The sequence below is a fragment of the Artemia franciscana genome, chromosome 7, assembly GCF_032884065.1.
Source record: "Artemia franciscana chromosome 7, ASM3288406v1, whole genome shotgun sequence".
Taxonomy (NCBI): Eukaryota; Metazoa; Arthropoda; class Branchiopoda; order Anostraca; family Artemiidae; genus Artemia; species Artemia franciscana.
Genome location: NC_088869.1, coordinates 19,618,754 through 19,636,336, shown reverse-complemented (window position 1 = coordinate 19,636,336; position 17,583 = coordinate 19,618,754). Strand labels below are relative to the sequence as shown.

Genomic DNA, 17,583 nt, shown 5'->3' with positions numbered 1-17,583 from the left:
AATTGTTTTACTTATTTAAAAGTACTACAGAGAATGCCCACAACCGGATTTGTTCTGTGTAGAAATATTCTGACAATATTAAGAAAACTTATACAAACAAATGGTAGAGGAAAGAAGGAGAGAGGTTTTTAGGGAGTAAACACTGGGGCGGGAATCCAAAAAGTTATGGGGGGGACAAAGAATGACGTTTAAAATACTAGGCCTAAAACGATTAAAAGGAACAAACTGACAATTTTAAAAATAAAGAGACCGTTTCTATATTTTATTAAATATTAATTCTAGGGCTTATGAGGAATCGTCCCTTTTTTTGTAGGGGATAAGCTTCCTCAGCCGTCCTTGTAGGATGGTTTTTATCACCAACCTTTGCTCTTCTGAACTTGGTATATATTCATTCTATTCGTAAAAAGATTAATCATGGCCTTTAGTAAGTCTTTTTAATTGATAACAAAAATGATCACTGGTATTCGTTTTTAATTTTTTTTTTCTTTCTCAGGATAGAAACAGTACTGTTGGTTCTAATTGGACAGAAGCTGAACCCAGCATTCGAAAAGATGTCGGACCGAAAAATGTGAGCTTCGAAATAAAGAACTTAAAACCGGACACGTTTTATAAAGTCGAAATCAGAGCTCACAATGCCATTGGATTCAGTGAACCAGCAGGAATTATCGTTAAAACTGCCAAGGGTGAGTTTTTTTATATTATATTGTAGCGTACTCCTCATTTTTTGAGGGAAATAAAGAAAAAAAAAATATATATATTATTATTTATTTAGAATAGTTATTAAGGATCGTGGCATAGAAATAAATAAGAATAATTACTATGAAGCATGACACGAAATTCGGCAGGCTGTCTATTTAGTAATTTCCTGGCGGCTGTTAAATGTATAAAAAATACAAGAAACAAACCCTTTGAACCTTTTTGATATTTGGGGAATAGAGGAAGCTTATTAATAGCGATTAGAAGAATTGGGGAATCGATGTTTAGGGACTAAACAATTGCCTGAAGATATATTGTTTTATCAATTAAAAAATAACCGCAATTCCTAAAATTATAATAATTTTGAAATTTAATTACAATTATTAGATGCAAAATTCGACTGTCATGGATTTCCTTTTATAATACGGTCTTAAAATGAAGAAAAAAGTTGGAATCGTTGTTGAAACTTTCAAACAATCTTTGTAAATAACCAAGTTCGATCAGATTTGTGTTAAAATTTTAACGCAGTGCGAACATTTTCTGTTTTTTTTTTTCATAAGTTAAACAGTTTTTAGTCTGTTTCATTCACTTGCCAAGTTCCAATGAAGCTTTTCGTGATTTTGCATGCATCGATAAATGGGAAAAATACCCGGGAAGAAAAAAAAACATTGCCAGAGAAAAAAAAAACAGCCAGGGTGAAAAAAATATAGCCTGGGAGAAAAAAAAATAGAGAAAAAATAGTATAGCTAGGGAGAAAAAAAAAAAAAAAAAAAAACCTAGCCAATGTCTGGTGAGTCTAATAAGATACTGAAGTTTAAATTAAAAAGAAATTCTACAGATAATATTGAAAGTCCGTATATTTCGGCTTCACACCCGGGAACCTTTGTAAAAAGGGAGAGGAGAGAGGAAATGGCTTGCCTTTTTAAAATAACATGTATTTAAAAAAATGATTAAACTAAACACTACAATAAAAAATAACGAAAGATATTCAAATAACTATAGTTGTTGTCATCAAAAACAACTCCAATAGGATAAGGACAAAATACAAGGCCGAGTGACGGCTGTATACTATTGCGCATGTTCAATTTTATCTTCTGATATTTTTAAGGTTTGCTTGTTCACGTGATGTCCATACGCAAGGTGTTTTTTGCACATTTTCAACAAATATCTTAGATCCATTTATCGATGCATCTAAGTTTGCGGAAAACAATATAGTTACTCGACAAATCCACTGAAAGACTGTATAAAACGAGCATAGGTCATGGTACCTAATATGGCATCTATTTGTACCATGGTACCTAATTATATAGCCACTGGCCACATAATTTTTACCTTGCTTGAGTAGTTTATACCATAAGTAGGGGAAACATAATAAAAATAAACACGTAAGCCATACTTTAATTTGTCCTCGGTTGGAAAGATAAAGGGTATAAGCTAAAAGACGCAATCAATAGACAAAATAATATTAAAATGAAAGAATCATCCTGCAAAAGTATTGTGGCAGTGGAGAGAGAAGCTATTAATTATGGTTTATTGAGTTTTAAAGATCATAATTAGACAAATACAATGCATCATTGTTGAATGAAACTGAATTCGTAGTTGCAAATAAAGAAGTAGTTTTACATTACGCTATGAAGTTTTTTTGCTAATATTGCATCCTAAGAATTTTTGTTTTAATTTACTTTCTTTTTGATACCATAAAGCCACTTCTTCGCAAGCAATTTTTTTTTTGCTTTTGTCAAGATTTTGATTTTCATTAAATTGAAATAATCGTTTTTACCGAACAACTGGCTTTAACTCTACCAATTTTGTTCATATCAGAAGAAAGTGTGTGTCTCGGTTTTGTTTGTTAAATATAGTCATAGGTACTGACAGTGACCAAATTTTACTTCCTTGATTTTAGTTTGTTTTATTATTTTGTAACTGATTTTGTAGTTACAATCTTCGTCAGACAACCAGGTTTTACCTTTTTTTTCGAAGTGAGTTGAACTTATTTCGAGATCTAACAGTAAATATAGAGAATCGCTTTTTCACAAGTTTTAAACGTCTTAAGATTGTCCTATTTTAAGTTACAGTCAGTTATTTGAACTATGTGTCGTTTTTTTGTAAAATAAGGTATTGTATACAGGTTAATGATTAGGGTTAAATGTAAAGTATGGTGCATACCTCTTTTTTACGACCAACAAATGTTATTTTTAGTTATAGGGCAAATCCTGATTTAAAAGTTCCCTACGTTCTGTAGAATGACCTAAATTTTCTCTGACAAAGCAGTCAGGTTTTGGCTGGCTTTACAGCTGACCCCTCTTAAAAATCCGCACTGTTACGACTATAGGGTGCATCTGACATTTTCGCACCTTTGAAGTAAATGTCGAAAACTGCTTAGTAAGTTCTTCTTAGTGGCTGAGTAATATAGATTAAGACTGTGAAATTGTGATTGAAAATAAATTGCCCCATTGATCCTCCAATTCAAAACAGCTTAGCCAACGGTTTATTGTATTTACATCAAAAGTAAAAATTTTAGATACGACCTTAATGCGTGACGATGACAATATAAGGGAGTCGCTAGATCTTGGGCACCCACGTAGAATGTTTTATTTTATTCTATCAGAAGGTTTTGCCCTAGCCTAGTATTTACAACAGATTTTTTTTCGAAAACATTCATAATTCAATGGTGACTTGTAATATTAAGCAAGGTCTTTTTCAATCAAGAATTAAATTTAATATCTGATAGTGATGGTTTGGGTATTTTTCCTGTTGAACTCTAGGGACACTCTGATTAAGAGGTTTAATCAGTTTATTTGGGTATTGAACTTCCCAATGTTAATAACTAGAAGTTTTCCCCTGATCTAGGCATGAAGTAGGATATGAAGAATTCCTTAAAACCCCATTCTCATATATGCCTTGCTAGACATCCATTATTGTGGACCAATAAGACATATAAAAGAGAAACAAAATATTATTGGCTGACAAAAATTATGCCTAGACATTGATTTTCTAGCTAAGTACTCATGGGATGATGGGACGACTTTAGGAAAATGTGTTCTATTTTGAAAATTTTGATTCTTTTTTCTGCAGTTGACTTGAAGCTTATATTATTTAGATTTTTACAGCTCATTTTCGTTGTACAATCTTATTAGAGTTTAATTTGTATCATTTCAATTCTTGGATTACTGCCCCCCCCCTCCTGCAGCTATAGCTGAAGGACAAGTAATCTACAGAAAAGTTAACCCTGAAAAGTAGCAGTTTAATTTTGTACCATTCCAATTCTTGGATTACTGATTACTAAAATTTTGTTCAAAGGCTATTGCTCAACTTTTACAAAATATTTAAATGTCCGTCCATGCGTCACTCCTAGGGCAGAACTAAGGTAGATAGTCATAGAACTAAGTTAGTGATTGAAGCTATAGTTTTCCAAGTGTTTGGTTAAATGGCACGGGTAAACAGCGGGAGTAAGTATGACTCTCTTTATGGACCAATTCTTGTTTGTTAGCTTTTAAAAAGGCAAGCCCGCCTAGAGTCTCTGGCAGGTTGACAAAGCATTTAAAATTGCAAAGGACCGTTAGATTGCCTGGAATGATATGGAAACAAGGCACGCCTACCTATGGTCTTAAGGCAGGTTGGTCAACAGTTCAGAATTGGCACATGACCGTTAATTTGCGTGGAAAGACAGGCAAACAAGCGTCCAAAGCTAAATTGATTAGGATCATTTGACTTTGCTTCTTCTTCGGCTTTTTTGGACAACCGAGTGATGAGGAAAAGGGCTGCCAAATGAAGTTCACTCTGACCCAAAATAGCATTACGAGTCTTTAATTTATGTATATTTGTTTTAACATCTTCAAGCCTACCTTCAAACAAAAAGGGAATTATTTGAATTCTGCTACCCCTATTGTTAATTTAACTTCATCATTGACTTTCTCCAAGCAAATGCATGCGAAAATGTAGGTCATTATTCAATATTAAAATTACTTTTTTGAAATGTCCTGGTTAGTTTGTGCTATGTTTAATATGTTATGTCTTTCCATTCCACCGCCTCAATGTAACTGGCCAGATTATAAATAGTAATTTTGCAGCATATTAAAAAGGAATATATTCCTTTTCCCTAGCACCTTGTGGATAGGTAAAAAAATTTCACTTGTATACTTTCTCAGGTAACCATTTAAAGAAGTTAATCTATTGAAAATATTTTCTGAAAAAGACTGCAAATTTTGTTTCTGGTCAGACGTATGAACCGACATTCATCCAATGATGTTGCTTGGTCACTTTTAATTAAGTAAACTGAGAGCTTAGCCTGTGTTTTTTTCTTGCGAATTTGATGTTTTTACCTCGTTCCGTTATCATCTCCATTAGAATTTAGAGTTTGCCCCTGATATAAACTAAAAAAGGAAGTGGCAAAAGAGTGGGGACAGGGAAGGTATAGCTGTTCCCTCCCTAGAAAAACTTAAGCCAGCGTGATAGAATATTGAAATGAGCAAGTTTTTCCTGACAAAAAGATATTTTGTTAGACCGTTAACACAGATGTCACTGAGGAAGCTGGATTCCTGGTCTCTTAGTTTAAAGAAAGATTTCGTTTCTGAATAATGTTGGATCAGTTGCTATCTATTCATATGAACACAGAAAAGGCCGCACATTATTTCATTAATCAGTTACCATACTACGAATCTATGAAAATGTTATTCGCCACGATGATGTTAAAACGATAAGAGCGTGTCCCGAAAAACTATTTAGCTTGATCTGTAAGAATAATAACAATGATAATAACCACACTTGTTAGATGCTTCTCCTGTGTTGTTGCTGAAACTGGACTTAGTATTCTAGAAACTTCAGGCAATATTCTCAAATTCAAATTTTGAATCTTTATTTTTTTTGCATAGGATTTTAGTTCTTTCTTCATAATTAAATAATTTCAACTTTTTCATTTAAATATTGCAAACTAGGTCGTGCGAGTCAGTTGATTTTGAATTAAATGTGGGCATCAAGCCATGGCTAATTGTAAAAAAAGCCAAGACAGCTAGTCCGATAGGAGTGAGAGGCAAATCTGGCATAAGCCCTTATTAGAATTGTATAAAAATGATGTCAATTTATTTGTTAATAGATATGTCTATCTCTCATCCGTCCATGCATCATTCCCGGGGTAGAACTAAGGTTTTCCAAGTGTTTGGTTAAATGACAAGGGTAAACGCCGGCAGCAGCAAGTATGACTCTTATTGGACCAATGCTTGTTGTTAGCTTTTAGAAAGGTACGCCTGCCTAGAGTCTCGGGCATGTTGACCAAGAATGAGCCTAAGATGTGCCTAAGGAGCTCTTAAATTTACTAGTTGTTTAAATTTCTTGTTGCTTGAATTTGACTCCTTAAATGAGCTAATTATTCTTCATTTTTAGTTTCGCTGTTCCATTTTAATTCTTGTTGTAAAACATTATTTTTAATATCGTTTTACTAAAGGATCTAGAGCATGTCCTTTGGGTCACGTCATGTGCTTTCATAAACACACAAAGTGAACCACTGAACTACCATATGAGATTTTTTCTCTCCCCAACCTCTCCTGACACAAATCAAAAGATAGTAATCTAAAAAATGGCATTTTGCTTTTATGGTTGACCCATCGTTCACAGTTATTGACTGGGCCAGGTAGATTGACGGTGCATCTGAACTTCTTGTTGTTCAACACCAAACTTGCACCTTGATTATTCTGCATTGATCCACTAAGAGAAATCTGAAATATATATATATATATATATATATATATATATATATATATATATATATATATATATATATATATATATATTGGTATATATATGCACATTTGGTTTATTTTTATTTCGTTTATATGCACATTTGGTTTGAATTTCCAATCAAATTTTAAAAGGAAAAAAATATATTATGTTTAGGTCTTGTGGCTCCGTAACAAAAAAAAAAAAAAAAAAAAAAAAAAAAAAAAAAAAAAAAAAAAAAAAAAAAAAAAAAAAAAAAAAAAAAAAGAAAAAAGAAGCTAATATACTTCAGTGTACTCTACAATCCTGTTAGCCTAGCTTGATATATTGAACTATTTTTGTTGTTCGGAATCAAAGCATAGTCGTAATCAAGAATGTTTGTTAACATAATAACACTGATTGACTTGTTCTTAATTAATTACTGGTTACGTTTAGAACGAAAATTTTCATAATACTACAGTGATATTTTATATTTTACTCTACAAGCTATCCAAAGAGACGCTGTGTATTTAAAAATGGGCGCGACAATGCATTAAAAAACTATAGTGGCAACTATTTTTGGTATAATTCCCTCCTTTTTGCTTTTTTTTATTTTCAACTCTTTTATGCAGTAGTATCTTACCAAGCACTATCCTAATAAACTTAAAATTAATCCCCCCCTGTATGAGATATTAAAAAAGTAAAAATGTTTATGAGAATAAGCCAAACTTTTTCACTTCGTTTTTAAGCTTTTGGAGAATTTCGGTTTTTGACTCATTAGCACAAGTTTTTAAATAAAAAAGTATATGAGATACAACATATGTTTTGAAAAAATGTCTCAACTTCCTAACGATAAAAGAAGATAACTTCAAATAAATAGACATATTTTCAGACGTTCAAATCACTTAACGGTAAAACCGGGGCGACTTCCAAAAAAAAACTTAGGCACTGTAAACTGCTCTTTTCATGAACTTCTCGTTTCCGTTGGACCACACTTTAACTGAAACTGGACCGACAACCTATTTCTGAAAATAACCAATAAACCTTTGTTCCGAAGAAAGAAAAGGAATTCAAATGCAGTTATATCACAAGGTAAGGCTCTGATGCCTGTTTGTTTGTGGTCGTGGTAATCTTATTTTATAATAACATCGCTTAATAGCTAGATAGACTTTAAACACTTTTTTGGTGAATGGATTCTGCCTTTCAAACCCTCGGTGTTATGCCCTGTAACTAATAACCCCTACGACGGTGTTTTAACTTGGTGTTTAACCTTTTTAACTTGTTGTGTTTTCTAAAGCGTTGTTTTAATACAGTTGTTGTTTCATATTTTCATTTTTTTTTTCTATTGAAATAAAGTTAAATTTGTACCTTCTGTTATGACAACTTGCAAATGTGTCAGGAAATGCCGAAATATAGGTGACAATAGATTTCTATTTTTGCTGTAGTATAACTCTGTCCCTTGATTCTTATTTCTGCATTAAAAGAAAGTAAATATGACTTTTTATTTCTTAAAAAGCTATCCTTCAAGTTCATAAAAATCATAAATAAAGCTGAAAATGATTGTTGGAAAGAGGAGTCAGTTACACTATCGCGAAGCATAGAGATGCCACAATTGAAGAGGACCCTGCTAATTTGGTGTTTTACTAACTTAACAATGCACGTACCAATGCTTTTCTCAGTGACTCATAGGGTTTAATAAACGTACCCGGAGTTGATGAAAAATTGAGGGAAAGAATTTATTTGAAAGGGCTATGATTTGAAAGCTTCTTTTTGCTTTGGACATCGAGAATGAAAGATTGTTGTCCTGACAAGACTAAATATTTTTAGCTGAGTTCTTAATAACTACGTGCACCCTAGTTGCCAATATCCAGCTTGCATGAAGAGTTTGAAGGTACGGTTTTAGCTTGGTAAAGTTTTAGCTGTAAGAATTTTTCCTCGTAATTCCATAACAAAAGGAAAACATAACTGAATTTCGTTGGGCTCTGCCTAAGAGGGCTATTTCTCTGTTCATTTTAATATGTTTGATCATTATAAACTTGAAAGCACAAAGACAGGACTGACTTCAGTATATATATAGGAAAATATATATATATATATATATATATATATATATATATATATATATATATATATATATATATATATATATATATATGTGTGTATATATATATATATTAAGAGAATTTTGTGCTTGAAACTAATCAAGGTGTGCAAAGAAGTGAAAGAAAGTTTACAAAGACAGGACTGACTTAAGTATATATATAGGGAAATATATATATTAAGAGAATTTTGTGCTTGAAACTAATCAAGGTGTGCAAAGAAGTGAAAGAAAGTTTAGCAGAAGGACGTTAAAAACCTATTGAAGCTTAAATTCAGCAATGCTGTTTTTACATGTGAAATTGGCTGACACCGCAGTTTTCGTAGGATTTAAGTTATCTGAATTGAAATAGTAACTGTGGCTTACTGAGTCAATTTTTCTACTGGGCACTCAATTTTAGACCTGCAGCAGCATAGTTTGTATTTATAGCATATTTTGTATTTAAAACCGTACATTGCTCTATAAGGTAGAATTTTACTACAATTAGAATATAATTAAAATAGAATTATTTCATTAGGTTCAATTGAGACTACTGAGCAACAATCGATGAATTATTTTAATTGGTCAGATATAGGTATCTGGCAAGGGGTAATAATTACATTGGCCGTTGTCTTTGGAGTTATCGTCTTTGCTACCTTTGTTGATGTTATTCTCTGTCTAACGCTGCGTACTGGTAAGATTAATTCTTTGTTTTTTTTGTTGTTGTTTTTTTTTGTGCTTTTGGCAGCAGGCTACTGTAAAAAAAAAAAAAAAATAATGATAAAGTTCAGGTGTGGCGAGGAGTCAGGCACTGCCAGAACGACATTTCGAAAGTGGTTTTTGGTAAGATGAATATAAGAAATTGACGGAGCAAACGTATTTCAAGAAGTGTTATTTTGGTCCATGCCAAGAGGCTTTTTGGGCAACTTTATTTTAGGACATCCAAAAACCTCCAATCTTATTAAAAATGAATTCTTGGTTTCAAGAACGTTTTCTATTGGCAGATGAGGGTTATAGTGATGATCCTTATAGCGTTATTATTAATGCTGTCTGGTATCAAAGCTTAAGAAGGTGTTAAAAAAGGAAAGAAAAAAGAATATGTTTCCTATGTAGAATGACAGTTAATCTAAATATTCTTTGATAAATGCACACAATATTATATGTTGCTGTACTGTGATATTTTTTTGGCTTCCCTTAAAAATAAAAACCTTTCAAATAAATCATCTTAAAAATGAAAACGATAAGAGCAAGAAGTAGTAAAAAAAACAAAAGAAAAACTTGTCTCAACTAGAATTGATTAATTCTGTTGAAAACTTTACAATGAAAGAACTGTTTCTTTTCCGAAATTAAATAAAAAAAAACAGTTTTTTTAACTGAAAGTATGGAGCGACATTAAAACTTAAAACGAACAAAACGAGGCTATAAGAATAACCTCATAAATACGATTTGTTTTTCAGAGGAATTGCATAAGGTTAGTTTAAGGTATTCATTGGACTGAACGTATGTTAAACAAAAGACTGTACGGAAACTGTGGTTCACTCCTTCTCTCTACGGCTATAATTAAAGAGAGACTAAAGCACTTAGGCCATGTCATGAGTATGAGGGATGGCATGTTTTCTATTTCCACAGATAAATAAGTAGGGTTCATAGTTTGGGAACAAACCCAATGCCTGAGGATTAGCCTGGTATAGGCTGTAGTACCAGGTAACTGAGAATCACTCGTTAAAGTCAATAGTATTAATGAATACTTTGTCTTGTGTACCCCCCCCCCAATGGAAAATCTTCCATAGATTTACATTTTCCCCATAACCTGATTCACACAAGACAAAAATTATTTTCTTTATTTTTTTAGATTTAGCTGTGTTGACATCCTTTTCTTTTTCCTAAGTCAGTTTATAAATTGGTGCCCTGGAATTGTAGAAAATAAAAACAAGTTTACTGAACTATTCGTACGATATGTTCCCAATATTTGAAGAAATTTACTTAAATCTTCAATTTCGTCCCAATCAGATCGCAGTTTATTCCAGTTTATTCCATTCCACTTTGTGAGGAATCAATTCAGTGATTAAAAAAACAAGCTGGCGATTAACCTTCAAAACACTTATACACTGACAGACCAACGGAAGTTCAACCAACTCGAAAAGTGGCAGACGTATATTATAAACTTATGTCAATCGGCTCCTAAAGAAATGTATTTAGTTTTCAGTGGTCCTAAATTAAAAATGGCCTTAGGCGTAAAACCAATGATAAGTTTGTAAAAAATAAAATTGTTCCAGGTTTAATCGCACGATATTACTATGGGGCCGAAACTACGCCAAATCAAACTGAAGAAACCGAAACTCCCCCAATGCGAATGTCAACTCTCCAATATGAATCTGAACAGAGAGAAACAACCGCGATGGTAAATGGGTAAGTCTCAAACCTCTACTTCCATTGTTTGGTAGGTATCCTAAATTGTGGGTCATCTGACCTCCAAAGACTACTTCAGCATCCGTAATTTGTCTGTTTTCATATTCCCCCCCTTTATCATACGACGGGTTACAATGGAAGAAAGAATAAACTGTTGCCAGTGCTAGAATCAAATTCGACATTGGAATAAGTTTTGTGGTACATATGTTGATCCTTTTGCCTTAGTTTTTTTTTGCGAATTAAATAAGTTCAGAAGAAATAATTATGACTATATTGCAACACCAACCTTAGTCAAAGCCCAAAGAGTGCCAAGAACTACAAATGCTTAGGGTCGGGCTACGGCATATTTATTTGTTTAATCTGGATTACAAGGCGCGTTGAATTTACGTAGTTGGTAATTCAATTATTTTGATCTAGGGTTGTCTTCAATGCACACTTGAAACTAATATATAGTTTTCATTTTGCCAATCAGCTTTGACTCTTTCTCTATTTCTTCTCCATTCAGTCTTTCTCTTCATCTACTACAAATACATGTGTGAGAGCCAATACATAAGATTATCAATAATTATATATGATTCAGTACAGATTTTGGATTATATTTTATGAAAGATTTAATAAAAACTTTTGGATTACTGAAAAGGAAGCCAGTATAAATCAAAGCCAACCTTCACCTGTCGTTAAAAACATCAATACCAATTTGCCGCTAAAATATATCACATTTCTAACAAGTAGACACAAAAAAGGATATTTCCATGGAAGAATGATACTCCTGAACAGAATAAATCCTGCCATTCTCAATTTTAATTCCACTATTTTGTTCTGACAGTTCCATTGAAAAAAAAAAAATTCAGTGTAGACAAAAAAAAATAATAACTATTAAGAAAATTCTTAGAAAACAGAAAAGAAATTATTTCAAGGTTGAATTGTTTTAACTTAGAGAAACTTGCTATTGGAAATACATACAATATTCCGTCTCCCATATGAGGATCGAAAGCTTTTGAAAATGTTGATCAGCGTATATTTCTGAACAACTTTTATGAATTTTAGGACCATAAGATATCCACCCAAAACGTTCCTTGGCCATCTTATTGGGATAATCCCAATTTTATTGATTTATTTGACGAATTTGATTTATTTTATTTGATAAATAAACAAATTTTATTTGATGAAGAAATCGTAAAGAATAACTATTTTATGTACACCAGGATTCGTCGGGGATCCTCCCTGGACCAGCTTTTATTTAGATTTTTTTTCCAAGGATAATTGGAGATTGCTATACTTCCATTAGCCCTTCTATACTTTCTTTGTAGCCCTTCTATACTTTCTTAGTAGCCCGTCTATACTTTCTTACCCTTCTATACTTTCATAGTCATTCAAGGAGTTTATATTCTCGTTACACTATATTATCTTAGTATCGAGGGACAATCAAAGATCGCTACAGGTTTAAACATTTTGTCTACAAGGGTTTACACAAATCCCTTATAAACTTTGTATGTAGCCCTAAAGGTTAAACGAAACTCCTGAGCCATTGTTGACGCATAGGGAGTCGAATTGTTTCTGTTGTTGGGACGTTTTAACAGTAACAAGTAGTTAGCTTGTCGCCTGGCCTTGCTGTGACGGGGATCAAACCCCAGGCTAAACCAAAATTAATCAAAATTAGGTTAATTAAGTGTGAAAAAGACTGGTTTGATAAAATTTGTCCGCATCAGTTTGCATAAAGTGGTACTGCCTTATCAGGAAGGGTTATGGCGGCAATTCACCACATCAAGGCAGCTAATTAGCCTTTTTTTTATGAAACCTTTATTTGAATCTGTATTGAAAAATATGTATTTTTTGTCTTTTGTCGGTTTGTTTTTATTAGCTATATCCTCATGAAGAATGTGTTACAAATTTGACAATCAGTGGTCAATATACCGTAAATACGATTTGGACCCTTTCTTTGCTTTCTGAAAAAAGCTCTCTTTCCTGGATCCTTCAAATATATGAATGTAATCTATATTCAGTTTTGCGGTAATACCTTCTTTGCACATTTGATTTTTTGGTGTATCTTAAGCAAACTGTGAAACCTTTTTCCCATATAAATAAAAATAAAACTAGGTATGTACGCATCATTTTAGCTTAGATGTGATTAATTAGGTGTCATTTAATTAGATGTGAAAAATGCCATAAAAAATGGCCAAATTACATAGAATAATGAGGAACATTAGATATTTGATGAAAAAACGCATAATTAAAAGTTTTTTTAAGGCCCCTTACCTGGAACTTCTATTTCGCATGTGTCTGATTAAGCATTAAAGATTTTATCTTTATCATTAGTCCAGTAAAACTACACAAAAAGGCCAAACATCAGCTTTTGAACAACAGAAGTTTTTCTGGTACAATTTTTCTGAAAAATTAGTTTAATAACATATCTAAAATGGACCCTAATCAGCCATGCAGAAATACCGCTCTTTTCAGGGAAATGGGGGGAAATCTCGATTTTAGATCTCTGCAACATTTTCTGGATTCAAAGGTTGTTTCCCATTAATTCAAGTGGGGAGACCAAAAATGATATCATAATTTGAAAATTACATTATTTATCGCCCCCTTTTCAACCTAAACAAGATCAAAGGGGGAGGGGGGATGTAAATTAAGATTCGGATTTTTCATCTCCCACTGGCTTCGTTTTGGGTGGAATTGGGTAATAAGTGATGTAATTTTTCAATTCTGATGTCATTAATTTTTCTTAAACAAGTTGGAAAACAAGTTTTCCTTGTTTTTTTTTTTTCTAGGTTCAACATGGCAGCACTTACTTAAATGTGATAATGCCGTAAAAATTCATAATTTTGTAATAACCAGAAGATCCATCTTAAAAATTGTTGTTTTCAGGTATTAACAGAAATGAAATGTTTCCGGAGTTTAATATATATATATATATATATATATATATATATATATATATATATATATATATATATATATATATATATATATATATATATATATATATATATATATATATATATATGTAGACAGTAACAACGGCAATCAAAGGGGTAAAATTAACTTTGACTGAGTTGCCCACTTAATTGGACAATCTGTCTTGGCTTTTTTCTACATTTGGCCATGACTTTCACTTTTCCAACAACTATTCCCTTTTTCAAGTTTCAATTCAAAAATATGTATATATATGTATATATATATATATATATATATATATATATATATATATATATATATATATATATATATATATATATATATATATATATATATATATATATATATATATATATTCCTTGGGAAACAAGCCATCTATACAGGGGCTAATGTCTTAATGCTACATTAGACCTTGCTGATCAGCTACACATCCTAGGGAAAGAACGACATCAGTACAGGGGCCAAAGTCTTGCTGCCGCATTATTATTTGCCAGTGGACTAAAAGCCTTTGGAAAATAAGCCATCTGTATAGTGATTAATGTTCTAATGCTACATTAGACATTGCTTATCAACTACACATCCCAGGGAATGTGTTAATTTCCACTTTCTATTTTTTTTTTCAGAAACGCTGACAAAAGGTCCTGTGACAGTGGAAACTCACCAATGACAGTGGAAACTAAAGGAATTTGTGATTCTGTGCAATGATCTTTTTACTGTGTCTTAATTTTATTCTCCTTTTTATGCCAATGCAGAGTTGATCCTCTTTTTTTCAGTCGTTGTATATATATTTGATCTCAGTTGATTTGAGCATAAATTATATAACATTAGAGATATTTTTATATCTATAAAAATAAATATTTATTTATATTTTTATTTATACCAAAACACATTAACAAATAAATTTATACTTTAAGATTATGCAAAACAGACAGTATTATATATATTTTTACTGGTCGTTTTCTAAAAAGCAAGTATTTTGTCAACGAATAGTCTTTCTGTCGATATAAGAAAATTGAAACAGTACTTCACATGAATAAATCTAGTAACAAATACTTGATGGGTGAATATATAGCATAGATTAAATGCAATTATGTAGAATAGATTAAAAGCGAAACAACTTAATGAAACTAAAGATGAAACTAAATGAAAACTAAAAGCACGGTGACATATAGGGCTAACCCTTGGGGGAGGGGGTATTTATTTCAAAGATGGATGGGGGGTGAAAAACAAAACTGAATACTAAAACTCTCATGGATGATTCATTATTCTTTCATTTTCACTTTTATTTCACTTTAGCTATGTCTACGTAAACAAAACAAACGGCTTTATGCGTAGATTTTTTGGATCGAAATATCAAAAAAATTTCTAAACTTTCACTTTTAAGAGGAAGATACCGGGCCATTGGCTTCATCGAAAGTCACGTACAGAAATGAATAAATACCTTTTTATTTTGGGACAGCTGCTTGTTAAAAATTTATCTAATTTTTAACAATAGGATATACTGAAATATTTGTAATTTTCTGTCAATTTTACTTGCTTTTTCATGCTATTAGAATCATTATAACAATTTAAAAACTATGAAGAAAAGTGTGAGAGGATATCTGAAATCAAATTTAAAATTATAGTTTTGCGAAAAATTTGGTAGCTGGAGTCAGGCTACCAATGCAGTAACCAGGGGTGGAGGATTCCGCTTTTAACTACCCCTTCCTCGTACCCGAAGCAATGTCCAACTCATACCAATGTTATAAAAATACATGAACTAAAAAAAAATCCTGGATACGTTCTTTAGCCTGATCCATATCGCATTTCTAATGTCTTTGGTTTCCTAATAACAGGAACAATTGTAGTAACAGTGTTTTGTTATTCAACCTTTCTCTGAAATTGAAAATTATAACTTCGTATTTCTCTCTTAGCAGCTATGAAATACTTTTAATTAGAAAAATACCATATCAAGCTTAAAACTTTTCATTCTTGTAGCATAAATATGCAGCTTTTATTTGAATACTCTCGTATCCCCTCCAGCCATCTCTCCCCACTTTTTTCATCGGAACTTTTTGGGGGAAATATTTCGAAGAATTTATTTGGATATCCCCTCATCTTTGATTCGAATTTCTGGGTGTGGGGCAATGCTGGAAGTTTCATACCTAGCTTTTGCTCTTTAAAGTAGAACACAATTATTCACTGACTATGAACACGGGAACATTTGATCATCATTCCATTTTTATGTTCTTTTTTAACTTTGTATGATTATCTAGTTACTGCTCTTGTGGCATAGTTATCAATAAATAAACATGATTTTGCTTATCTGTGTAGTACTTTCATATTTTATCAAAAGATGGCCAGCCTTATCGGAATTTTTTTTTAACTTGTTAAAAACCTATTCAAAATCAGATATTTCTAATACCGAGTTTTAGGTAACGCTAATTTGAGCCAATATTTTTCATAGGATTGTCCGGAAAATTCTGATTGGCTCAAATTAGCGCTAGCTAAATCTCGGAAATAGTAAAATATCATTATAAATTGATCTTGAAGTAGCATATGGTTCGTGATTTGGAACTTCAACCGTTTCTATTCTGCATTGAAGTCCTACACCTTGATTGTTTCTCCATCTTCTGTTTATGGAAATCGTCTTCAGAGCAATTTATTTTTTTAGCTGATTACTTTTATTTTTACAACACTGCTGATAGCTGCCTTATTCTAAGAGCCAAAAGTGTATATTCTTTTGCAATACGGATATTACTATTTTTACTTTGTGCAAGAAATGCTCAGAAGATGTGTCAAAAAGTGAGAACAACCCCTCCTATTGGTCTTCATCTGCCGATTAAATTTTAGACACTAGCAGTTTAATTTTGCAGCTGTTTGGGATCATGCGCTACTTTCTTTACTACGTGTAAGCCTTTCCATCATATCCGTTGTTACTTGAAATCACATAACTAATAACTCTAAAATCAGAAAAATTTCTTACTTTTCTTAAGATGAAAGAACATGAATTACTTCACCAGCATGCAAAGTTGTTTGTTTCACGAAACAAGCAAAGTAATATATTCCACTGCATTGCCTCCCCACTTTCCAGCCCTAGTGACGAGGTCCGCAAGAGTATGACCGGTCCGCTGCGTTAAACCGAAAAATACTATTTACTTCTCTGTAAAACTGAATTATAGCGGTAGTCAAAACTTAATGCAGAAAACTCAACTTGAAACTTCAGTCGAGGCCCTGAAGTAAAGAGAAGAACCCCAGCCTCGAAGAAGATGGTGTAGTATTTCGTTTTGGGTAAAGAAACCCACACCATCTTTTGTCAAGATGAAGGCAATCTGATGGAGATGAAGATCTTCATCTCTGAAGATGAAGGCGTATCTAAAATAGTAAGCTGTGTGAAAAATAAGGTTCAATCATGCTTTATAGCGCTATAACGAGAGAAAGGTTGAGATAGTTTGGACACGTTTAGCGGATGAATGATGACAGATTGCCAAAGACCGTCCTTGTCGGCCAACCAGCTAGAGTCAGACGAAAAGCACATTGTCCCCGAAGGGAATGGAAGGTTGTAAACGAAGATTTAAGGGAAATGGGAAACTCTTGGGAGAAAAGAGGGCTTTGAATAGATTTGGGTGGAGGAAAAGATTGCGTAGCTGTGTTCGTCTCAGGTGGTTTAGTTCTACAGTAATAATTAGTAGCAGTAATCTAATGTCTAAAATCTGTTGATCAGTGTTGTAGCTAAAAAAAAATTCGGTGCTGGGTAGACTGTAGTTTTCTTTTTATTTTATTCTCGAAAAATACAAAAAAAGTAAGAAAAA

At 32.5% G+C, this 17,583-nt stretch overlaps 1 protein-coding gene across 1 annotated transcript in view; it reads left to right on the top strand.

The window, feature by feature from the left end:
* Positions 1–16,096, top strand: part of LOC136029618 (fasciclin-2-like) — a 128,590-nt gene extending 112,494 nt beyond the window's left edge. The window contains exons 11-14 of the mRNA XM_065708122.1: positions 494–683; positions 9,003–9,158; positions 10,741–10,873; positions 14,416–16,096. Of these exons, the coding sequence (XP_065564194.1) occupies positions 494–683; positions 9,003–9,158; positions 10,741–10,873; positions 14,416–14,497 (561 nt within the window). The 3' untranslated portion in view covers positions 14,498–16,096. The remainder of the gene's footprint in view (positions 1–493; positions 684–9,002; positions 9,159–10,740; positions 10,874–14,415) is intronic.
* The last annotated feature ends 1,487 nt before the right edge of the window (positions 16,097–17,583 follow it).